This window comes from Camellia sinensis, chromosome 14 (assembly GCF_055761805.1).
Source record: "Camellia sinensis isolate YWXY chromosome 14, ASM5576180v1, whole genome shotgun sequence".
NCBI classification, from domain to species: domain Eukaryota; kingdom Viridiplantae; phylum Streptophyta; class Magnoliopsida; order Ericales; family Theaceae; genus Camellia; species Camellia sinensis.
Genome location: NC_138974.1, coordinates 31,456,851 through 31,482,349, shown reverse-complemented (window position 1 = coordinate 31,482,349; position 25,499 = coordinate 31,456,851). Strand labels below are relative to the sequence as shown.

The 25,499-nt window shown below is 33.6% G+C and overlaps 2 protein-coding genes across 2 annotated transcripts; one reads left to right on the top strand and one right to left on the bottom strand.

The window, feature by feature from the left end:
- The first annotated feature begins 4,134 nt into the window (after nucleotides 1-4,134).
- LOC114287545 (transcription factor bHLH7) lies at nucleotides 4,135-14,154 on the top strand. Its single transcript, XM_082905555.1, has 8 exons — nucleotides 4,135-4,188; nucleotides 9,872-10,206; nucleotides 10,457-10,537; nucleotides 10,647-10,754; nucleotides 10,992-11,057; nucleotides 11,698-11,763; nucleotides 12,653-12,712; nucleotides 12,877-14,154. The coding sequence occupies exons 2-8, from the start codon at nucleotides 9,889-9,891 to the stop codon at nucleotides 13,042-13,044; spliced, it is 867 nt and encodes a 288-aa protein (XP_082761681.1). The 5' UTR covers nucleotides 4,135-4,188; nucleotides 9,872-9,888; the 3' UTR covers nucleotides 13,045-14,154.
- LOC114287570 (uncharacterized) lies at nucleotides 13,722-25,085 on the bottom strand. Its single transcript, XM_028230957.2, has 9 exons — nucleotides 24,505-25,085; nucleotides 23,452-23,513; nucleotides 21,943-21,997; nucleotides 21,378-21,476; nucleotides 21,095-21,181; nucleotides 19,412-19,528; nucleotides 18,853-18,945; nucleotides 18,616-18,646; nucleotides 13,722-14,152 (listed from the first exon to the last, which is right to left on the bottom strand). The coding sequence occupies exons 1-9, from the start codon at nucleotides 24,607-24,609 to the stop codon at nucleotides 13,965-13,967; spliced, it is 837 nt and encodes a 278-aa protein (XP_028086758.2). The 5' UTR covers nucleotides 24,610-25,085; the 3' UTR covers nucleotides 13,722-13,964.
- Between the last annotated feature and the right edge of the window lie 414 nt (nucleotides 25,086-25,499).

Here is a 25,499-nt window from a genome sequence, read left to right as displayed (position 1 = left end):
CACACCATTTCAACTTTTCTCATACCTATTTCAATAATTATTTTCCTTTTTCAACTTCTCTCATACCTATTTAATTATTTTGGAAATAACAATTATTTTTCATTTTCAACTTCTCCTATACCTATTTAATTATTTTGGTAATAATAATTATCCCTTAATTTATGGATTTCAAATGGAAAGATAACAAAAATATTTCATAATCTCTCTATTCTAATTTCTCTCATCGATTTCCAAAAGAAAATATCAAAACTTGTCTTCCTTCTCTCTCCCTCAAAAAATCAAATAATATTGTAACAAACCCCATCGCATAATACTTTATATTTAATTAATAACGGAGATTTGAATTTTATGGCCTACTATTCTGATTTAATTTGGGAATTATGAAAATTATGGTGACTGATTTGTATACGATTTTATGGGAGATTTATTTTGGAATTAGAACTTGAAAGCCTAAGTGGTTCAAGAAAGAATCATTAGTGAGTTGACTTATTTTAATTTCGTGTATCGGACTATATGAGGGTGTAATTCTAAATTCGATTCAGATTTGTAAAATTGGGATTTGATTAATTGGATCCGAATTGGAGTTAATTACGTTATGAGAAGTGAGAATTAAGATTATTGTGGATTAAATTTATTTATGAGGTATTTAATCCGAGTATATAATTTATTACCGGAGACCTTGAGTTGACCTAAAATTGAGGGCCTTACTGATGTGAGAAATCACAATTGATGATGGGAATAAGCTTAATTTGATATTTGGAGCCTTTTGGAAGTTTGATTAAAAATCTGAGTCGAACGGATAAATTTAAATATAATTAATTGGGCTCTAATGAAAGTCAAATTAGGTTAATTAAATTATGTGGGACTTATGATTAGTCATGATTTTATGTTGTTGATGTGGAATTGTATGTTTAAGGATGTGCATATTAAGGATTTGAAGTTGTAGTTGTCGGTTATAAGAAAATCTGTTGAAATTGTGACCTTTGAACTGAAAATTGAAAGCCTTATAGGCGCGATAAACCGAAACCGATCACATATTTGTGATCAGCATGATTTTTAGAGCCTAATATGAAGTTTTGTAAAAATCTGATCATTATGGAGATAAAGATATTTTGAGAGAAAGAAAGAGAGAGTTCTAGAGGCGAAAGAGAGAAACGGAGGAAGAAGAAAGAAATGAGAAAAATAAGAGAAATGAAGAAGATCAACCATGAAAGCCTGAGAAAATTGAAGAGGTTCAAGGGGAAAAGTAAGGATTTGAGTAAAGGTATGTGGCTTTAATTATTATCTTTGTAGATAACTCATCTACCACATGAAATCAAGGATTAAATTGGAGATTTAATATGTAAATGAACTAGGGTTTTGGGTTATGAATGAAATGGGTTGAATTCAAGAAATTGAACCTTGATTTCCTTAAATTTGTTGGATTCGAGTTCAATCTTAAGAATGATTCATGGAATAACAAGATTTGGTGTGAGAATCAACTATGTGTAAGATGTACTTTCATGATTTTGGACACATATTATGAAATCTTGAATATATGAAAAAGATGAGACTTTGATTTCTAACTTTAAGCAAGATTGATGTATCTGAGATGAAATTACACTTGAGTGATGTTAGTTTATCATGTTGTGGGGTAGTTTTACATGTTTTTGAGTGATTAGAGTTAAAACCTAGCTTAAAAAATGGAAAAACAAGTGATAGAACCAACAAAGATTTTCGAATGGCAATTTTTGCCCAGAGCCACACGTGCGGCGGGGCTTCCCGCACATACAGAAGCCTTCTTCCAGCAACATTTTTTATTCTGAAATAAAAGCACGTGCCCCCACACGTGCCCCGATTTTCCCACACGTGTGGTTTTGGTCCCGCACGTGCGGAACCCCCTGTTTCAGCTCAACTTCAAATAAGCATATTTCTCTCATCCGGACTCCATTTTAAGTGATTCTTGAGCCTAAATTCAAGCCCCGGAAGTCTAATTTCTAATGGTGGTTGTCTCACATCCAAATTCTAAGTATACAAATAGATATGCTCAAATTAGTGAAGGTTGTTCACTTTCTATCTACCGGTTTCATGCTATTTCTTCTTCTAACCCAGTTTCCTTTCATTTCCTCCCATTTTCCTAGACATGGATTATGACCTATTGATGACTAATGAGTTTAGAACCAACATAACTAATTGATTAAAGAGCAAAGAAAGGGATAGATTATATTCATATGTTGTGTTATGTAATTGTGGTTGTAGGTCAAGACGAAGACATCGTCTAACTATTATCAGAAGTCCATCACTGTGAGTAATAGTATAGTGAAGATATGTTTTTCATTATCTATTTTGATTTATGTATGACATGATTCTCTAAATATTGCATTTTATCAAAATGCACAAGTTTCGGAGAAATGTGCAATGAGTTATAAACAAGAAATGTGAATTGTTTGTAATATGATATAGTGGGCCCAAGACCGTTTCGTTTATCCATTCCGCTTATGCTATGGCATGATATGAATTGTTTAGTCTTTATGACCTATTGACTTTGGTATGGAACAAAGTGATGTACGGAACTAAGTGCTATAGTGAGAGTCACCTCTAGAATTTGTACAAGACACCTCTTGGGTCCATACATACATGAATTGGGCCCAAGGAGAAGTGGAGACATGTCGATGTTCCATCTACTCCACGACAAGATACAATGAAACGATATGATACGTTTTGACCTAAGGTCATTTGATATGATTGGGCCAGAGGCCGTTTTGTTATACGTGGACCCGAGGTCATTCAGAAAATATGATATGAATATGAATGTTTTTACATCGTTATATGACTTATGTTTACAAAATGTTATTTGATATGCATGAATGGATGTCCTATTTTGAAATGTGATTCTAACACTTTGTATAAGTGGGCGCATCACATACCACTCAAAATGTTTTGTGATGGGTTCTGATATGTAATCCATTGAACAAGCATGGATTTTGATACGATAAATGTTTGTTTTAACATAATTTAAGATACATTTTAGAATTGTGAAATATGTTTTCTTAATGTTAAGGACATCATTCATTAACCGCTTTACTTTAATATTACTCACTGGGCGTTAGCTCACTCTTTTATTTTATATACATGTAAATGAGCCATTGGGGATCCACACTAGAGATGTATCGAGGTCCGCCTCTCTGTCAAGCCACCCAAGAAGTGTCTCCATGTAGAGGCGTAGTATAATTTACCAAGCTTAGTTTTGTTCAAGCTATGATGGCTTTTGTTGCGCATTAGGTTCATATGTAAATTTTGGGTTGTGAACTATACCAATATGACTTGGACTGTATATACATGAATTGCGTATGTGACATTTGTATATATAATGTAATGTTTAAGATCCTGGCATTTAAGCACTGCTCAATAGACGTTCTGTTATTATTTTTGGTATTTGCTTCCGCTTAAGGCCGTATTTGAATAAATATTATTTTGAAATTTTGTTTTGAAGCCTAAGTACAGGCCGGTCATGGACCAAACTTTTAGGGATGGGTTTGGGTCGTGACAAATATTTTTCATGAGAATTGTAGATATCTATCTATATCTTATATATTATATTATAACATAATCAAAAAAAAATTAAAAATCAGATATACAAACAAATAAAATTAATAAATATGATTTTAATTTATTCAGTTAAAATCTTTCTTTTACCTCTCAATATCCAATTTTAAATTTTAAAAATATTTAAAGTCTATCTAAACAAATCTAATATATCTCACACCATCATACTTTAAATTAATAAAACTTACATGTCTATCGCATATCTAACTCACATCATAACTTATCTAAATAATAATAATTAAAAACAAATAGAAACCATAGATAAATTAATTTTTTTTAAAAAAATAGAAACCCACAACTTCATCTTAAATAAATTGAAAAAAAAAAACCAAATAGAAACCACACAAAAATAAAGACGATAAGAATTTGGATGTAGATCTCAAGAAGATATGACAATATCTAAATTTGAATTATGATTTAATAATATAATTATCTATTTTTTGATGTATATATCAAAATTTTAAATCACTTATTAGGATAAATTAATCAATTTTCAAGTCTTATTTAAAAAATAATCTGATTAGTCATCTCAACTCCTAAACTTTGTAGGCACTGGCGGAGGAGCTGACGAATTATGCGAGGTGAGGTCTAAATTGTTGGGAGGTAATATCCTACCACTCCATAAATTTATTAGTTTTTTAAATTTGTTTTTTCTCTGTGTGACTCTCTTTCTCTGTTGTGGGTTTGGTTTTGATTTCGGTTTTAGTAGGATTTATGTGTTTGTTTATAGATTTACATGGTGGAAAAGAATTATTGGTGATGATAGTTGCAATCGAAGTATCTATGCCCATTATGTGCCAAGAATTTTGATCAGATTTTGTTTTTTTCAATGAAAACCGTAAAATTGAGGTAAAAAAATGGGTATCGATTTTTTTATTTTTTATTGTCATTTTATTTTATAGAAAATGTAAAAATTTATTAAGAATTCAAATTGTACTATAACATTAGATTTTTGTATAATTAAGTAAATTTAAAACTTTTAAATATCATTGTGTTTTTTATTTTTATCGTCTTTATATCCTATTATACCATTACTACTATTTGTTAGTTTGTTAATCGTAATTCAATTAATTGAAAATGAAAGCTTAGGATAACTTTTCATATATATATATATATATATATATTAATTAATTTACTACCGCTATATTTGTATATAATAGCATAATATATAGGGATAATTTTCAAATATAATTTCTATTTTTTATGTGATTAAAATAGTCCATTTTAAAATAGTATATAGAGGAGTTAGATAGCTTCTTTTTTTTATCAAAAAACCCAATTTATTTTTTTTATACTTTTTAATTTTTGAAATTGAAATATCAGTTATTTATGTCCACAAAACAAAATTGATAAACACATATCCAACAACTGCATATTTTTTTCCTTTTTCTTTTATTTTTTCTTTTTTTAATAGATAGGATATTTACAAATGAAAAATATTTGACACCTCAAAAAACTTTCCATAATCCAACTTATAATAATGTGGTCATAAGTGTCAATTTTTATACAAATATGAGAAGAGAATTAATCAAATTAAACATTTCAACCAATCACATACTCAAATTTTTACTATTTCAAGATGTTATTTCACTATAATTCCAATTAATAGAATCTTCAACCCTTAATATTTTTTTATCGAATTATAATTTGATAGAAATTTAAAAAGATGAAGCGTTGAAAATTATTGTTTTTTTATCAAAATTGATGAAAAGAAAAAAAAAATGGGATAAGAATGAAAGTTCTATTAAAAATTGATAAAAAAAATTAATGAAAAAATTAAAGTAATTCATATCAAATCAATTTTTTTATTCAAATTTAAAATCAAATTGGATAAAAAAAATTAAAAGAAAATTATGAAAGGTTAAAAATTTTCTAAAACTTTCTTATTCTTAAAAACTAGAAATCCGTGTGCGTATTATATTCATATTATATTTTTAGTTATGAAATTAAAACCAAAAGAAATGTAATTTAAATTATTGGATTAATAACAGAAACATCATATCAATTATTGTTAAATATCATTTCACTTCACATTTAATAATAAAATTGTATATTTGTCTTAATTATAACTTTTAAATTTGTATATTTTCATAACAATAAGAGGTATATCATAACTAATATAACCTCATTTAATTATATTTAACTTCTTCTTCTTCTTTTTTATTACAAATTATCAAAATTACACTAAATAGATTTATATATATATATTTTTAATTTTTTTAAACTAATAATTTAAAAAATTATAAACATAAAAATTAACTTATAAATTTCATATGTACCACAAAATAAAATATTAAATTACTTTAACATATTTATAATATATATATTTTTTTAATTTATAAAACATCGTGCATAGCACTGGTTACCACTAGTATATATATATATATATATATCAAGTTTATATACAAATTAAAAAAATTGTGATAGGCATATTCAATTTATATCAAATTTATCATGCAAATCTCTGCTATGAACTCATATTTTATATTTAAAAAATTGTGATAAGCACATTCAATTTATATCATATATATATATAATATTAAAATACGTATATATATTTATTTAAAGCAATAAACTGATTATATTTATATATATATATATATTACATATATTCTCTGTCTTCAATATTTAAAACAGAAAGTTGATATATATATATATATATAATATATAAAAGTACCTCTTTCTTCAACTTCTTTTCAGGTGCCATGAGACTTGTGATGATAATTTTAACCTAGAATTGAAAAAATAAGTACTGCAAACTTTGGAGAGGGAATGTAAACACCCTCAGTTTTGATTAGTGATTTTCTGATGTGGCAAGCCTCCAACACCATTTAATTAAGGGAAGTGTTATTAAGTTGTGATGGACTATGGGTATCATATATGGGTGCCAACATGGTACCCTATTTGTATCCAAAAATTTTCAAATTGGGTCCATCAAGTCGAATTTTGTAGTGTTTAATTTTGAGTAAATTATAAATATATTGTTAAATTTTGTTTAAAATATTAATTATTTTATGTAATTTTAAAAATTGTATATTATCTCTTTAAATTTTTAATTTTATAATAAATAATTTATTTTATTAATAAATTATTAAATTAATTAACAATATTTAATAATGTCAAAAAATATTTTAATTAATAATTCAAGTTACCACACTATAAACATATTACAAAATCTCCAAATAATTTTTCAAAAAACTAAAGAGGTATAAGATATTTTGTTCAATGTTACAACTTTAAAAAAATTATCAAAAATTTTAGGAAAAATTACAACAAAAAAAAAAAGAAAAAAAAAAGAAAAGAAGAGACTCAAAATTTGTAACAAAACAAATCTTGAATTTTTAATTTTACCAATTTAAATCTTAATTTTTTTTTTATTTTTTTCAATATAAACCATTCACCTCTTTTTGTTAAGTAAAATCGATAGAAAAATAATATTTTAATTATTAAACTCAATGTAAATATACATAAAATGTCTCAAATATCTATTTTCATGAGTTTAATGACTAAAATATATATATTTTATTAATTTTATTTAATAAAAATAGACAAAGGATATATTGAAAATAAATTTAAACTCTAATATTTAAATTGATAAAATGAAAAAAATTAAGGTTTATTTTGTTCTAATTTTTTTTTTTATAATTTGTTCAAAAATTTTATACAATATTTATGGACATGAGACAATACCATGAAAAATTCTATTATATACACCCCATATTATATATACTTTAATTACAATATTTTCTTCCTTAATTATAATTAATTTTTTCTTTAATTATAGCATTATTTTAAAATTTTGATTATAATTTTTTCTAATTATAACTTTAAAAATATAAAATTATATTAAACTCTTCAACGCTTCTATAGTGTAAGATAGATATACCATTTATATAGGTCTCGTTTGGGAAGTGACTATTTTAGTAGGTTATTTGGTTTTTTGACTATTTTAATAAACTATTTTAGTTTTTGTGTTTGAGAAGATGAGATAAATTTTATTTAAGTTATTGTATTGAAAAATGTATTGAAATAATGTTTGAAATTAAAATGATAAATTTGTTCCTAAAAATATATTTTTTTAAATTGATGTCAAAAGGTAAACTCATAATTTACTCATTGATGAAACAATTTCTGTAGCTGACAGTGTAGATTGTGCCTACACTGTCGGCTGTGCAGCCTATTTTTTTTTTTTTTTCTTTTTTTTTTGAAAAAGTCTTCAACAGTAGACTTTTTAGCTAAATTTTCATTTTACGCTATAATAACCTCTTTAGCCACTTTTCAAACAGCGCCATAGTCTATCCCCAGTACCATTACCATATATATGGAACTTTGTATAGAACTTTTATAACAATGCTAGAGGGTCACAATGGCTCAAAATTGTCAAAACGACGTCGTTTTGGCATGTTTTGCACCCAAAACGGCGTCGTTTTGACAATTTTAAGCCATTGTAACCACAAAAATTATGACCCTAAAACATTATCCGAACTTTTAATAATAATATATTTTTTTTTTGGTTCCACTACCTAGTAGGAGTAGTAGGGTAGTAGGGTGTAGTAGTAGTAGTACCAGCTCTGCATCATAATAACTGCATTCTGTTACAAAGCGTACCCACCACCACCACCACCACCACCGCAGCAGCAGCAGCGGCAAAAGCAGCCCCCTCCTCAATTTTCTTGCTTTTCTCCTCACATTTTTCCTCTCTGCGTGCTAAACCCTAGACATCTCCTCGTAAGAATCTCTCTAAGTATATATATATATATATGAATTTATATATGTATCTCTGTGTATATATGTATATATATGTATATCTACCAACCCTGCATCCCATTTCTCTGTACTATTGTTGTTCATAAACGATAAGGTTTGGTTGAATTAGAGGTATTGATTCGGTATAACTACTCTACTTCGTTTTCTCGTTGATCGAACAAAAGCAAACAGATCAGAAAATCCCAATTATTGAATTTGGTTTACATGTGTATGTCGGCGTTTATTGTTGGGTTTTCATATTTGATGATCATGAACTGTTTGCAGCAGTTACAGTAATGAACAATTGTTATGGAAATTAGTTCTCTCTGTTAGTGTTTTTGGAAAGTAAACATGCATTTATTATGTTTGTTGTTTTAAGTTCAATATGTGAGTGTGTGTTTGTTGAGAACTCTGTTTGTTAATTTCTTTCTTTGTAGTTTGAGATGATATTTTTTGTTTATTTGTTTATTTATTTTTGAGCAAATTATGTTTTCTATCATACGTTTGTGGCATTGCTCTGTGTTTGTTTAAAGAGATTATTAGATAAACAAATATTGGCTCTTATTCACTTGTGAATTGTACAAAGATTTTGTTCACATCTGAAAAATGATTTGAGTTTAGAGAAATGTTGTGCAAAAGCCCAAGTGCTTCCTATAGTCAATTCTTTATTTTGATTAATTTTTAACTTTAAAATCTGTTTGGCTGTAGAGAAACTAGATAAAAAGAAAACTTGTAATTTTACTACAGCTACTGTGACACTAAGGTTACGCTAAGGTTGTGTTTGGATCATAGATTTGGGTAGGGGATTTGGAATTCCTTTTCCATATCTCTACCCAAATCCATGATCCAAACACAGCCTAACTTATTTCAGTCAATAAGAACATTCATGAACTTATATATTTTGTTTCTCTTTCCACAGGTGTTTTTCACCTGGCAGGCTTCTTAGCTAATCAATGATAAAGATTAAGATTATTAATGCCCGAAATATATAGAATCTTATAGCCAATAGAAACCCAATAATGTGATAACAATGGCTTCACGAACTAGTGAGCATTCACGTTTCTAAGTCAAAGTTAGGTTAAAAAGCCTAAAAGATAAACATCTGGTGAATTTTTGATTAAAGGACAAATCTAACTTGCATTTGAAGCTTAATGTCATTCATGTTCTCTTTCTCCTCAAATGGAATAAGTTACTTTTATCAACCTCAAAGTTTCAAAGCAGGAACCAATAATTCACTTCCTCTGATGGTTCTCATTCTTTGTGTCTCTCATTCATCAATCCTCATCTCTTCCTTACTTCAACCCTCATGTTTGTTATTTATTTCCGTTGTACCCACAAAAAGAAAATTTATCTATCCCCGTCATATTTTAATGGTAAAACATCTGTTTCCATAATAATCAAATTTTCCTTTAATCCACTTATTTGTAACTAATGGTTCGTGGAGTCTGCATTTCATTTATCTTAATGCTGTTGTTTTTATATGTATACTGGACTGTTTTGCTACCATTTCATTGCTTGTGACATGGTAATATTCAAGCAGTTTTTGTTGTGGATAACATGGAAGGACAATATGGTCATGAGAACTATCTGCGGTTGATGTCATTGGATTTTGGTGGGAATACCAATCATGTGTCTCATTCATACCAAGACAATCCAAACCAGCAGCACATTATGCCAGCTGGAAGGAATCAGATGCTTCCCGTTGATCTGCCCCTACCTCACTGGATTCATTGCCAGCAAACGTCTCATAGTTATGTCAAGTATCTTGCTGAAAGTGGTGCCTCGGAAATCCAAAGGGAGATGTCATACAATAAACTAGGAGTGGCATCTAATTTCACACCTACTGATTCTTCTATTGGCATGGATGTTTGGAAGGTAGAGTCATACATCCATATATGCATAACAACAACATTCATGAAACTTCCTAAATTTAGTATTTTTGTTTTCCGGCCAAATTGAGATGAGAGAGAGAGAATGTGCCTGTGGTACACTATTTCTTCCCTTTCCATATAATAAATTGTTGCCGATGTGATTTCTTTTGATCCCAAATATACATGTTAGTCTTCCTGACTGTATAACTTTGGAACTAAAATACTGAAGGTTGAAAGATAATGCCGTCTATCAGGGTGTAAAATATACGAGGCCTCATAATGAAGGAGGACTAATGAACAACTTCACGAGTGCAGAATATCAGATACATGTTCAGGTCAAGTTTCTTACTTTGCCTTGCCCAAACCACAGTTCCTCCATGGAGTACATAGCATTTAACATGTTCATGTGAGACAAATATTTTGCAATTTCCTCATTCTTCACAGAAACAAGAATCAAATGAACCTCATCCAGGAGTAGCAGTTGAAGCACAAGGATTCTCATCCAAACTACGCAACCGTATATCAAGACAGAGAGCCACTGCCACTGATCGTGTAAGCAAACTTCTTTAATAAATGCTAACTACATAGTTTGTAGCCTACAAAAAGTAGGCCTCAGAACTTGACCTCCAGATTGATTCTATATTCTTCTCTCCAAATGAAAGGAACCTCATGTTTATTACATTAAACAGGAGCAAATTTTTTTTACTACTGTACCACTTGGAACTTGTCAAACTCTTGCTTGGGGTGCATTGTGTGTTCTGTTTCCCTAACTGGCCAATTTTTCCTCAGACTCGCAGAATGAGGATTGCTGAGAGACTTGATGCCTTGAAGGAGCTGCTTCCACAGCCTAAAGAGGTGATACATATGAATTTGTGTGCATCTATGAAAGAATGCCACCGAACATGATTTTTACTGATTAAATTTGGAAAAAAATATAATTACCAATATGGACTCTTATAGAGTCTTCTATATCTTAAAATATGATTCATTTTCTCTTTCTATCTCCTCGCCCTACTGTATTCCACTGATAAAATTTATCATAAACCATAAATGAAAGTTGTGGATTGAAGTACAAAAATGTTCTACTTCGGGAATTGGTAATATCATTGTAAGACATTAAAGTTATATGAAGTCTGGCTGAGGAAATATTCTGGTATAGTACTTAGTAGGGTTTGGTAAGACCACTGGATGAACAAAAATGTCTAATTATTTTGTCCGTGAATATTAGATATGAGAGGAGGAGCCCAAATTTCTGTTGCAGGTTACTCGAAAAAAAAAAAAAAAGGGTGGTTGTACCTTTTAAAGATCGAACAAACTTTGGGCATGCTAACATAGTAAATGCAGATAGTGGCTCATATTTCTTAAAATTGATGATTTTGCAATATTTGTCAGGCTTCATATCAACCATCTTGCATAAACAACTCTTTAGAGCATAACCCGGGCCAGTTGATGAGTGCTGCTTGATTAGTATAATACATTTCTCGTGGTTTTGCAGGGCGGTAAAGCATCTCTACTTGATGACATCATTGACCATATTAAGTATTTACAGCTTCAAATAAAGGTACACTTTCACCTCAATGTGCTTGCTTACCACAATGTTAGATTTACGACTTTAATTATGGTAGATGGGTAAGATGATAAATAGTTTTGCTGAAATGATCAGAGTTCTTCTGACTGTTGAGGACTGTCTTTGCTTTTCATTAACATGTTAGACTTTTTCATGGGGGGTTCTTTGTAGCATCTTAAATGTTGGTTTTTGGGGATTGTTTGGTGTCCCTAAGGTTTAATTCTGTATTCAGGATTGTCTATTAGACAATGAATTGAGATGGCAACTGACAACCAGTGGTCTGCAATTTTACTCTTGTTCAATACCGAGCCACATATTTAATATTCTTATCCTTCCAGAGGACCCACAGGAAGTTCTCTAAGAACAAAAAACTATTTCTGTAACTACAGAGAATTTTTTGGGGGGGTTCTTTTAACATCTGCACTGAACAAATGACCAAGTGTTTGGTTTTTCATTCTTGGCAAGTGGGACCGCCTGTTTCTTGAAATTTGTGGATAAAGTACTTTTTTTCCTGGACTTGTAACCACCTGCAAGCCATAGGTATCCGGTAAGATAGGGCATTACCAGGAGCTGAACACAAGGCTTCTATGAGGCCTACTCTAGTTGATTGTGGATAAAGAACTTCTGATTCATGAATTTAAGGATCGCATCCAAGCATTGTCTCTTTAACAACTAGTGCAACCCTTACTTAAAAGTTCCTGTTATTGCTATCAGAACTCTCATGCATAGCATCTTAATATCTGCTTCCGTTAACCAGAGATTTGAATTGCTTGGTTCCATGGATGTTACATGATAATTTGTTCATTATTTGTATTTTGCATGCATCAAAATTTCCTCCTTTGTTAAACACTAAATTGAGCATTAAAGGAAGTTCAATCTGCAGGATTTAAGTCGAAGCAGATTGGGAGGTGAATCAACATCTGATTCTTTTATTTTCCTCGAGGTACGTACTACAACTTGTCAATGCTGCAAGGGAAGAACTGGTCATGCAAACTCATTAGATTCTTTCACACAATAATTTCAGCACTTTAAGTTGATTTTTATTTTTTTGATTTAGTTAATCCATTTTGCAATACAAATATATAGTTTATTTTGGATGACTTTCAGGGATATGGTCATTACCTTCTCCAGGAGCTGATGTTGAATGAACCTCTGGAAGAGATGATAGGAAAGTTATTGCAGGTGAATCCATTAGCAGCGACCGAGCTATTGGAAAGCAGGGGCCTGGTTATAATGCCCACGGCATTCGCTGAAGGACTGCACCAATCTCTATAGATGTTGCCGAACATACCAATCTATCAAACATCTAGATTTTTATTTTTCTTTTTTAAAATCACTGTTTCTATACCAAGAAAATGACAAAGGCAAACAACCATTGTTGAGCTTTGGTAACCCCCCATGAAACAAACTCAAAAACATCTATCTAAGTTCACAGTAACTGTGGGAGTTGACTAAGGTCATTTTGCTCTTAGATAGAGAGATACACTTATCTTGACAATCCTTTTTTATACTGTTTGGATAGATTGATTTCAAATGAAAGGATTTGAAATTAAATTTTATAAGTAACATAGGTTAGTTTTCAAATGAAATTCGATTTTGGAATTCATTTCTAAATTTCAAATGAAATTCAACTTTAGAATTCATTTCTAAATTTCAGCTTTGTTCCGTAAACAATTAATGCCCAAATACTTTTATATTTTAGTTTAATTACGTGTTTATGCGATCTTGTGTTTATGTGATCTTTAATTTGATGTTCTGTTCTTTCATTTACAGTCAACAATAAAACAAAAAAATTTGTGAGCAGGTAAAGAACAAAGTTTTTCAACAGTCAAAGCACATCTAAAGTCAATGAGGAGCTTGAAAACAAAAACTTATTTGGTAAATTTTTGGCAAATTTTGTAAAGACTAAAAAACCTAGACATAAAACGACCACTGTTTAATTGAGATTGAGATGGACTCAACTCCAAAATACATTATTATTAACTCCAAAATTGAACATATCTCTATAAAGTTATATTTAAAATAGAAGGCTGACTATTGCAAAAGGGAAGCACCGTGTGCTGTACATGAAATCTAAAAGTAATACAAAAAAATTATTTTTTTTTAGCTTTTTGTTCCATCATAATCTAAAATTCTAACAACTACAATCTAAAACAATTGAGTGGAAGCAAAAATGAAAGGAATTTACATGACATTTATTTCACACGATGGTCTCCGGGTGAGTCAATCTTGATTATGAAAGGCTTTTGAATATCCAAGGGTGGCTCTGCTACAATAGGAAGGCGTGGTTCTGAGCCAAAGATACCCTCTATGTCACCATTTTCTGCGAGTGCTTTGTCCAAGGAAGCCTTTGCAACTTTAGTTATGTATACCATCAGAATCACTACAAACAAACCAACAAAAAAAAATACAGTAAATTCGCAGAACAGTCGTAAACAAAATTATTTCCCAAACCAGTCTTGAGTTTTAACTTTCAATTTTCTGTTTTGAAATGATGACATCATTTTTTCCTTCCATCCAATAAACAAATGGAGGGGTGTCTGTAAATGTTGCTAAAAAAATGTAAAGGGTAGTGGCATTATTTTAGAAACCTGAAGGGTGTTCATCTATATAGTTGTCCTAACCTTGCAGAGTTTTAGTGTCATTTGTCCGATGACTTATTTATTTTTGTTTTTTGATAGGTAAGTTTAAGAGACTCAACATTGAGTCTCTTTATTGTGGGAATGAGGCCTAAGGCCGTTGGGTGTCCCCTAAATCCTAAGCTTTTCCCATTTATTTAATAAATTTAGACAAAATCAACATTTCCCATTGATCCAAAAAATAAAAAACATTTCGAGCATGGCAATTCTTTGAAAAGATACAAGATGATTGCAGGGCACACAGTAGCTCAGGTTGAGGTCATTATAATCTCCCCTCCCTGCCCAATTCCTTTCCATCCCCGGCCCACTGATCACAATCAGCACATGGTTAGTGTTAAAATCCACCTACTCTCCACCTACTTCACCCACTTAAACCTACTCCACTAAACCTAACCCACTACACCACTACCACTTCACCTACTCCACTACACACTCCACTTCACCTACCTCCACTTCACCACACACTCCACTTCACCTAACCCACTATCACCTCCACTACACCTACTACCACATTTTCTTCTATATATAGATTGTATAGGAATTGTAATTAATCAAATACAAGAATCAATAATACAATTCTCTTTATACATTGAATTTTTAACATGGTATCAGAGCTATAAGATTTAGGCCTGTATTTCCTTCTCACCGGCGGGCAGCCGGCCGGCAACTTTGCCTTCGCTGCCCGCCGGACCTCTACACATACCTTGATTCCGCTGCCACTAAACCATCGTAGGTATTGTCTGCTTCGGTCGTGCGTTTTCCATCCACTGGTTCAGCTCGTTGGTGGACAAGCGTTGAGTTTTTGTGGTTATCAGTCTTCGCTGGTAGCTTTCCAGGTCTCCGGCTATTTTGGAGTGGTGGGATGGTTCTTTTACAGCCCTGGCAGACTGGGTTTCGTGATGTTGGCACCATCGCCATTTCTGGGTAGAGCCATCTTGATCACCGTCACTAGTGGCTCGCTCGTGTAAAGGTGGATTTTGTTTTTGGAAAATGGTAGCTGCACAGATGCTCTGCCACTGTGTAGAGGTGTTGCTGGAAGAGTAGAATCTGGATTCTGTTCAGAACTGTTCTGGATTAAATTTGTGTGTACACTTTTGTGTATGACACTCTTTTCGGATACTTCCGGTTCTTCTTCTAGTTCAGCTTCTGCTCCTATTGTACCAGATCCATCCTTTCTACCGAATGCATTTTTACACCCTTCACATCTGCAGTTAATGGAGCATCCAACGCCACCCTGATAGCATTCACAATACTTCTTTAGGCAACCAGATTTCTTGCAATTGCATCCTCTTTTATGCCTTGCTGAAGCTGGAGTCTTGCTGGACTCATCCATTGTGATTTCTTAGGAGCAAATGCAAGCGGGTTGCGGGATTCGATCTGCTTACGAGTTGCAAGGACAGTATCTTCATGAATAGGCTTGTTGTAGCAATCTTGACATGAGCATGGCTCCACGCAATAGACACCAGCAGCAAAGCATTCACAATAAAGCTTCAAACATTGTGATTTCTTACAGTTACACCGCTTGCAGCCCTCACTCTCTCCAGCATTTTCCAGCCTACGCCTCTTCTTTTTTGGACTACTCTGAAAAAACTCTTCAGTGGTTTGTTCGATACTTGAGCCAGACGGATTCAAACCATATTCACTAGTTGATCCACTTTACTCTCCTTCGGGTTAGATCACACAGGGGGGAACATGGCACACACTGTCACTCTCTCTCTCTAATAATCAAACCCACACATTCTTTTTTTAATCAACCGACCAAACCCTCTTTATCTTTTATCTATATATATCTATCTGTATAATTCTTTATGCATGTGCTCCTACCCCAGCTGGCAGACACCACTCAAAACACTCCACTTTCTTTCTTTTATCTTATTTATTTATTTTTATTTTTTTTTCACCAAAAAAAAAAAAAAAAAAAAAAAAAAAAAAAAAAAAAAAACACCAAAAACAGCAGAAGAAGAAGAACTGCTGCCACACTGATTTTATTCATGTTGGGGCTCACCCCGATCACCATTTTACAACCAAAAAAAAAAAAAAAAACAAACAAACAAACAAACAAAACACCCACACCCACAGTGGGATTTTTCTTCTCTACTCTGCTGCAGGTCTCTTCTTCTTGCCTCCGTCCTGGACAGCCCTTGCCGGTGCTGCCTCCGTGTTTTCCACGCCGCCGAGCACGTTCACTCCCCCATACTCCTCCACTGCAGCATATGGCGGCCCTCCAAATCGGAACATCACGGTGGCCTTCCGCTTCAGCTCCTTATTTTCTGCTTTCAGCACACTTATCTCTGCTCGCGCATCCTTATACATGCGTTGGAGCAGAGCCAGTTGGGCGTTTAACTGCTGCACCTCATTTGTCCTACTCTGCAGCCGGTTCGACAAATTTGTAACCGCAGTCATGGTTTCCACACATGACTTCAATGTATACTGATTGGCCTCCACATCCGACTGCACTGCCATTCTTTGCTCCACAGACCGCATAGGAAAGTTCAACGGAGCAAACTCCGGGGCGCTTGGTTGAGTTTCCAGTGCCACCGCACCAGTTATTTCTCTTGTGGACTCGTTCAGGTCTGGAAAGAGCGTGAGCAGACCACGGGAAGAGGATGCCATATTCTGGGTAGCTGAACGGGAAGAAGAGGCCATGTTTTTTGGGTTGCTGAGTGTTTCAGCGAAATAGCAATTTCAGACTGATAATGTTCGGAAGGGAAGTGTTTCAAGATTTGCAGCTCTTCGAGGCAATCTCTCAGAAAATGAAGAGTTTTTCAGAAGTTTTTTCCCAGGTTTTTTTTGTCTTCGCTTCTGCCTCAAGCACAGCCTCCTCATTGGTTTATATCGACACTGACGACGCGGCCGACACGCCACTCTGTCGCTCACGTGCCTCGCCGCGTCTCCGGCTCACCTTTTGATGGCTCGACGCTTTCTGTCGGGCACGCCTTTTGATGAAGTGGGCGCGACTTTTGAGGGCTCACTATATATATCCATATATATATATATATTTGGGCAACCTATATACACCATCATACAGTGTATTTTTTATGGGTCCGACAAGACTCTGTAAACTGTCCCGACATTGATTCCGGTTAGCTCCTTTATGGGTCCGACAAGACTCTGTAAACTGTCCCGACATTGATTCCGGTTAGTTTCTACAAGGGTCCAGCAAGACTCCGTAAACTGTCACAACAACTGTCACAACATTGTCTGCTACAACGGTCCGACATGACCCCATAAACTGTCTTCTACATCAGTTTGACACCGCCATCCAGTGTCCTCTACAACGTTATGACACCACCATACAGTGTCTTCACCAACGGTCTGACACCACCATACAGTGTCCTCTACAACGTTATGACACCCCCATACAGTGTCCTCTACACCGTTATGACACCACCATACAGTGTCTTCACCAATGGTCTGACACGACCATACAGTGTCACCTATCCTCTTTTATTTTTATGTATTTTCTTGTTTTGTTACTCTCTCCAAACTCAAGTTGGTTAGTTCCTATCCCCCTTGAGTTTGCGGGGGGCTGTTAAAATCCACCTACTCTCCACCTACTTCACCCACTTAAACCTACTCCACTAAACCTAACCCACTACACCACTACCACTTCACCTACTCCACTACACACTCCACTTCACCTACCTCCACTTCACCACACACTCCACTTCACCTAACCCACTATCACCTCCACTACACCTACTACCACATTTTCTTCTATATATAGATTGTATAGGAATTGTAATTAATCAAATACAAGAATCAATAATACAATTCTCTTTATACATTGAATTTTTAACAGTTAGCCCCACGAATGCTGATCCTACACTGCAGTGCCCTTGAGCCCACTTGGTCATGTGTATGGTTTGGCTTCGATACCATAAGTAACAACTGTGAGAACTCGTCTTTTCTTGTGAAGCAATGAAGTTGGTCATTATGACAACTTTATCTCATGCATTAGTAGGGATCCAAACCAAAAATCCCTATCCAAAAAGAACTTAATTCTTGTACCAAGAGAGGTGGTCATTCAATTATTCAAAATCTAGGAAAAGACATTGATCAGTTTTTTAGGATTAGATGAGAATTATTTTCTTAGCTGGAAAAATTATCTAACTATTTTCTTCTAACAAACTATTCAGCAGCTCTTTCAAATAGACAATGCAATGAGACGCAAATCAATGGAACTTGGAGCTGAATTGTGGCTTACCTGATATCATCAAGCCTGCTGCTATAAGTACCTGCATAACAAGCAAGCAGATTTAGACTATTTAAATGCTCGAGGCCGGAACTAGTGAAGTATAATGCAAGCCTATGAACCTTTTTTCTGGCTGAGTCAACCAATATACATATACCCATCACTTAATGAAAAATGTATTGTTCCTAGCAATGCATTTAGACTTCGATGTCATACTCCAACTTAAATAATAGGTGGTATGGCTCTTACCCAACGAGTTGTTGAAACCTCAGCCCATCCATGTGTGACATCAGAAAGATCCTTCAAAGTTGTTCCAACATATACCAGTGCAAATGTTATTGGCTGTAATAAAAAAGAAAAAGAGGTATTCATTATCTCAATCAAACAAAATATGAAGTATTCATTATCCCACTCAAATAAAATATTTTTTGATAAATAAATAATTTAGTCAAACAAAATTTTTTTTCTTCTCATATTTTTCTTCTTTTCTTTTCCGATAAGTAAAAGTAATTCACTCGAAATAAACCATGTTGTGTTGCATGTCCGTGTCCATGCTTCTTCGGGAAGTGCACTTTTGGAAGCACACGCCCTACCAAATAGAGTTTACTGGTAATTATGGACTAGAAAGGACCATGTTACTGAAATCAAAGAGTGGACAAGGGCTATCATGCATAATGATAGAAAATGATCTCACATTCAAAATTTGCAACTTGCATTTGATGTATTTTTAATTCACACAACATAGCCAATTATAAGCTATATCTAATAGTAATCAATAAGATGACATATTACAAAAAGGAGAGTATACCATCATCCCCACCCAAGAAGCCAACATGTACTCCCCTAGGCGAACTGGCGTCACAGATAGAAGATAATTCATCATGTTAAAAGGAAGTAATGGAACAAGCCGAAGCAGCAAAACAATCTGTGGTATAAGCGCCCAAAAAAGAAAAAGAAAAAAAAAGAATCAGAAATCTTACAGCAAAGAAGGATATAAATTTATACATCAAATGAAAATCAATATATATCCCGTGAGTAAGAGAAGCAGGAAACATAGAAGCAAGAGTATTTTGTTACATTTATTTATGTTTTGGAAGCTCTAGTTATACAAATTAACGCCTTATACCGAGACACAGATTCCTGCTAGGAAACCAAAATACTCTCTTGATTCAGTTTTACTTGTTACGTACAAAATTCAAGACAGTATTGGAAGTGAACCTTTGGCAGTTGAGCCAAATTTAGACAAATTCATTTGTGAAGAAACTAAATGATTTTTACCTTCATAGTAGGACCCTCTAATAATTAATAATTTTAGGAGAATAAAGATTTAACAAACATTGAGTTCCTCTATGACTATGACTTACAGTGACAGAAAGCATTACTCATCGTCAATTGATTTTTAGTAAAAAAGCACTAAACCCATCCATATTCTACAAGGCAATGAACAATCTCCCCAAAAACTATATATTATAGGAGGATTTTTTGTAGACAAATTAATTATTAAGTACTAGAATCAATAATCATACACCACAGAACAGAGTTGGTTTCTCAAAAAATATAACCAAACCAAACCAAACCAAGCCTTAAGTCCCATCAAATGGGGTCGGCTACATGAAACCTTCTTCTCCACGCGACTCTATCAAAGGCCATTTCGTTAGTCAAACTAAGTAGATTCATATCTCTATTTACTACGCTAGCCAACGTCAATCTAGGTCCCCCCCCAATTAACATACCTCCATGTTCCTCATTTAACAGTTTCTCAAAATAGTTCTTCCTCCTCTCCTTAATCTCCTCATCCTTCATCAATACCTTAGAATCCTCACTCTTGATGCACTTAACTTGATTAAAATCTCTTATTTTCCTCGCCCTTATCTTAACAAGTTTGTAAACCATCTTCTCTCCCTCCTTACTATCTAGTCTAATGTATAGGTCATTATAAGCTTTCAACTTAGCGTTTCTCACTACTTTCTTGACTTCCTTATTAGCCAATCTATAGCTCTTCAGGTTTTCCTCAATTCTATCTTTCTACCACTTTTCAAAGCACTATTTTTTCACCTTAACTACCTTGAACCTCTTTCCTCCACCACCAAATTTTCCTACAGTTGGGTCCCTTTTTCGACTCGCACTCATGCTGCGCATTGGATTTTGTTATCCATTGCAAAGATTGCCTAAAGCATTTTGCACTTGGTCTCCATCTTTATAACAACAATTATTTGTAAAATCTTCTTACTCCTTGTGATGAAGTGTTTTAAAGAGTTATTACTTAAGACCATCTATGATTGCAAGTTTAAATTAGTTTTTTGTAGATCAAATCACCTTTTGAACTTTGCAATAAACTAGACGTTGCTCAACTGAGAACACAAAAAAACTTATTACTAATTTAGTGCATTATAATTTACAAAGAATATCTATCTCGAATATGACACTCTTTTTGGTAACATCAGAATAAAACAACATATTCAAAGATACTCCAAGTTAACTTTTACTCAACCTTAAAGCCCGATCTCTGAATTGCAATAGCAACGGCATGAAACTTTGGATAATTCTTTAACTTAGAAATAACATAAGATCTTCCAATCTGCAAAGAAGTAATAACAAATGATGATTTTCCGACAACATTCAAAACATAGATGGTGAATATCTTAACTCATCCTAAAATATATATTGGTGAACATGTTCTTAAGAATGAAAAAATCAGGCATCTGGCTTACCAGCAAGCACGGATGCCTGCATTTATTCATCCTAGGAGAGGTTTGACCATTCCAGAGACTTACCGTTCTGCCAAGAAGAAATGCAGCTGTTGCGCCTAAGGTAGCACCAATAGAATCAGCAAAAAATCCTACTGGCAACCCAAAGAGATAACCACCTCCAAGCTGCAACATTAAAAGTACAAAAAAATTATCAAAAAAAAATAAAATTAAAAGTACAAAAACAATGTATGACTCAATCCCAAGTGGAATATCAAAAAGTAAAAAAGGAAAGCCAATTTTCACAATCAACCTGAAAAGGCACAAGTTAGAGCCATCCACAATCATTTATTTGTTAATTACAAGCTATCATATTTTTCACTCAATGGCAAAGGCAACCCTTCTCAATACAGCATTTCAACTTCAATCAAATAACCTTACAGGAATAATTGCTAATATTCCATTTACCTGCCTAAATTACCATATACTGCCCAATATATATATAGTTCATCCATATGTCATTTTGTTGTAGTAAGAACTCATAAAAGGCACTCATTAATATGTTAAGTTTCTATTTTGTAAAATTCAAATAATAAATGAAAGTTTGTCCAAATAAGATAAAGAGCATCAAAAATAAAAATTCAATACCTACCGTAAGTACTGAAGCTGGAACTGCACAAACAGTAAGAGGAATATATGCAATAGCCCTGTAAAATCCCAAACTTGTGAATCAAAGGAAAAATTGAGAGAGAAAAGAGAAAACAAAAAAGCAGTTTAATACTTCGAACTTCAAAAATGTTTGGATAGCCCAAGACTAAGTGCATTATATCAATCATACATGAACACAAATTTCCTTCAATTTGGAAAGTACTACTTATGCTGCTACTCTCAGCTACCAGATGGCTTATAGAGTGCAGAATCATGCCTTTGATCTAGCTCTTCTCAGAAATTCCGGAGATGCTTTAGTCCTAAGCATTGACTCTCCAGAGCCAACATCCAGACATAATTGCTAGAGAGGGGTTATTCCATTAATCGATGTCTGTAGCTTCGAACCATTCTAGCCAGTTTCAATCCTCACAGCTACATGTGGCCTAATTTTGTGTACTACTTTCTTTAAATAATGTTATCTTTCCTCAAAAAATATTCTTTTTTAACATTAATCATATATCATAATGCATTACAAAAAGAAAAAAGATAGGAAAAAATAGGTGCATTGCATACAATTTTATGTTTTTAACAAATATGTGCATTGCATATGCTCTGATAATTATAAATAGACATTATCTTACATTGTTCAGCTTCAAAATGTTATAAAGCATTCATGCTTCCCAAGTTCCAAAAAGCTTGGGACTAGAGTAGGTGACAAGTATGGCCATGAAATAATACTACCGTTCGAGAATCATATCTTGTTTCCATGTTTTATAGCACTAAGAAATGAAGTGAACATCCTCACGTCTACTAAATTGGAGCAGCACTATATACCTCTAGTCACAATCTATTTAATCCATTCTTTCTCTTTCTTCAGCTTCATCCCAAAAAATAGCCAATTAACCCCCCCTCCCCCACCATTGAAAAAAAAAAGGAAGAAGAAGAAGATTTTGGTATCATATTCTATTACCTTCATCTTGAGAATTAGCCCCTTCTAATAAAAATAAAAATAAAAAACTAAAAAGCTAAGGCTATGACCAGGACTCATACTTGGGTCCTTGATGTCAATGTTACCGGGTGAGTACTAGCCACTAGGAAGCAAACTTAAACACAGACACAAATCAAAATAACTTCACAACATCTTTTTAGAGCCAGAAATTGAATGCCACCCCCAATACTAAATATAACTTCTACACATGTCAAAGTAATAATGTAAAGTAGATAATATCATGAACTATGAAAAGCTCTACCCTGAGAAACTAATAGCATGGAAAAGAGTATATGCAATACTTTCCATCAATATGTATATATATATATATATATATAAATCTTCAAGACCGATATTCTAGTCATTCCACCCAAAATTCCTACCAATAACCTTCGATATATCCAAAATGTTTGGGATTATTTATCCATGGTATTTTATATCTTGCTTAATTGCATCATGTTCAATTAACCTTGATCATGAATCACAATCCATACAAATAAATGAAAGATGGAGTTTATAACTTACAGCACAAGTGGACCCCAAGGCCCCAGATCCTGCTTAATCCATAGCAAGAAATCTTTCAAAATCTGCCAAAAAAATACACGGATGGTCATGAATTTTGAGGAAATGAAAAAGGACATATAAAAATAAATCACTTAGCCATTCCTCGTATACACATTAACACCATGTTGTGCATCATCCTTGGATGACAGGTAACAATTGAAGGCTTTTCTTTCTTAGGACATTGTATCTTTTATACATTGCAATTTTTCAAGATCTTGAGTAATTAATTAAGTTCCGTGAAATTGTGCCACTTTAGCTATCATACAAGTTATTTGCAAAGAGAGCAACTTTATTTTTCTGGGCTTTGTTAAGTTTAGTGTCTGATTCTGAGTAATGGATAATTCACAATTCAAAGCTTGCTCCATGAAGCTTCACGCTCTTCATGGATCCCTCCCTGCCCTCTCTCTTCGAATGGCTTCTTACAAATACAATCAATGTCTAGAGTTGCACTCGCAGAATCGGGTGAAAGTCTACTAGTTGCCCTACAAAAATTAATTATGAAACTACTCTTATAGACTTCTCGGATCACTAAATTTAGTTAGTTCACCAGTTGTCTTACGCTGAGCCAGTTGGTCATCTGCACTTTTGGTAAGTAAGAGTGGGCTCTCCATATGAAGCCAAAAAGCTGAAGAGAGAAACTTAATTGGTTTATTTTGCAAAAATGCTACAAATAAAAGCAAAATATCTTATTCAAAATATTTATTTTATCAAACAATTTCCTATTCCCAAGGTTGTTTACAGTAAAGAAAACAAAACAAAACCCTATTTTCATAACCAAAAACATAATTCACATACTATTTGACAAAAATGAGAACAACTTTAGAATTGAAAAAGTAGACCAAATATTTTATACCAAACCCTAAAAATTCAAATCCAGAATCATTGAAAGCAGCATTGATCTCCAAAAGAATATTAGGTGAATGTAAACACAGATCACACAAGTTCCATCACAGATCACAAATACATGGATTAACAGAGAGAGAGAGAGAGAGAGAGAGAGAGAGATAGAGGGACCTTTTCGACGGGAAGAGAAATGAAAGCAAAGGCAATGGAGGCGAAAAGGAGGAGGAAGAGGGAGAAGCGGAAGAGGGAGGAGCAAGAGAGAGGCAGCACCGCCATAGACGACAGAAGACGGCGGCGCCAAGGGCGAGAATCGTCGTCGTCTTGGTGGTGGTTCCAGATCTCTTGCCTCAACGACGACCTTGCCCTCAAACCCCCCACCACCCCCGCGTTTGCCAGATTTAGCTTCCCCAGATTTTTAGCCAGATAGCCCTAATCTTTCTATATTTAGCCTCAAACCCCCCTCACCTCCACCACCACCAAAATCAATCAATCTCTCTACTCCAAATATAGTGTATATATATTCATATATGCATATATACATACATACATACAGAAGAAGAAGAAGAAGAAGAGTGTTGGTACAATGATAGAGTAGTTTGAGTAATTTTAAGAGAGTCAATTCATCGTCGTCTTCGATCGACACTACTACTGTCATCGGCTTCCATTTCTCTCTCTCTCTCTCTCTCGCTCTCGATCTCGCACTTCGCGGGTCTTCCACGTGGCCCAGGCCGAGCCGAGTGTTGATGGATCTTAAGACACTCTCACGCCACGAGTAGTGTTTGATATTTGAGCCCAATTTGTAACTCTAATTTGTAAAACCCAAAATAATAGCTATTTGGGCTCAACTTCTAAGTCCAATTTGTATAACTAATATTGCTTTTTGGGCCCAATATCTCAGTCTAATTTGTATACCGAATATTGCTATTTGGGCGGGAATTTATATGGCAAATGCAATTGCCACTGTTTCACAAACAGTAATAATGGATGCCCTCATAGTTTGCACATTACATTATATTTATCACCAAAGATCCTCTAGAGTGAAATTTTCCTAAAGTTTCCTAGAGTGCTATATTGTGTGGTTGAGATTTACTGGCAAGTCACATCAGAAAAATTGATGTGACTTGCCAGTAAATCTCAACCATACAATGTAGCACTCTAGGAAACTT

Bases quoted from the DNA above. Each gene is read 5' to 3' on its own strand.
- LOC114287545 (XM_082905555.1), top strand. From the start codon at position 9,889: ATGGAAGGACAATATGGTCATGAGAACTATCTGCGGTTGATGTCATTG. The intron at 10,755-10,991 runs GTAAGCAAACTT...ATTTTTCCTCAG, and splicing joins GAGCCACTGCCACTGATCGT to ACTCGCAGAATGAGGATTGC. The intron at 12,713-12,876 runs GTACGTACTACA...GATGACTTTCAG, and splicing joins ATTCTTTTATTTTCCTCGAG to GGATATGGTCATTACCTTCT.
- LOC114287570 (XM_028230957.2), bottom strand. From the start codon at position 24,609: ATGGCGGTGCTGCCTCTCTCTTGCTCCTCCCTCTTCCGCTTCTCCCTC. The intron at 23,514-24,504 runs GTCCCTCTATCT...TTTTTTTGGCAG, and splicing joins TTTCTCTTCCCGTCGAAAAG to ATTTTGAAAGATTTCTTGCT. The intron at 19,529-21,094 runs GTTGAGTAAAAG...CTTATACCACAG, and splicing joins TTCAGAGATCGGGCTTTAAG to ATTGTTTTGCTGCTTCGGCT.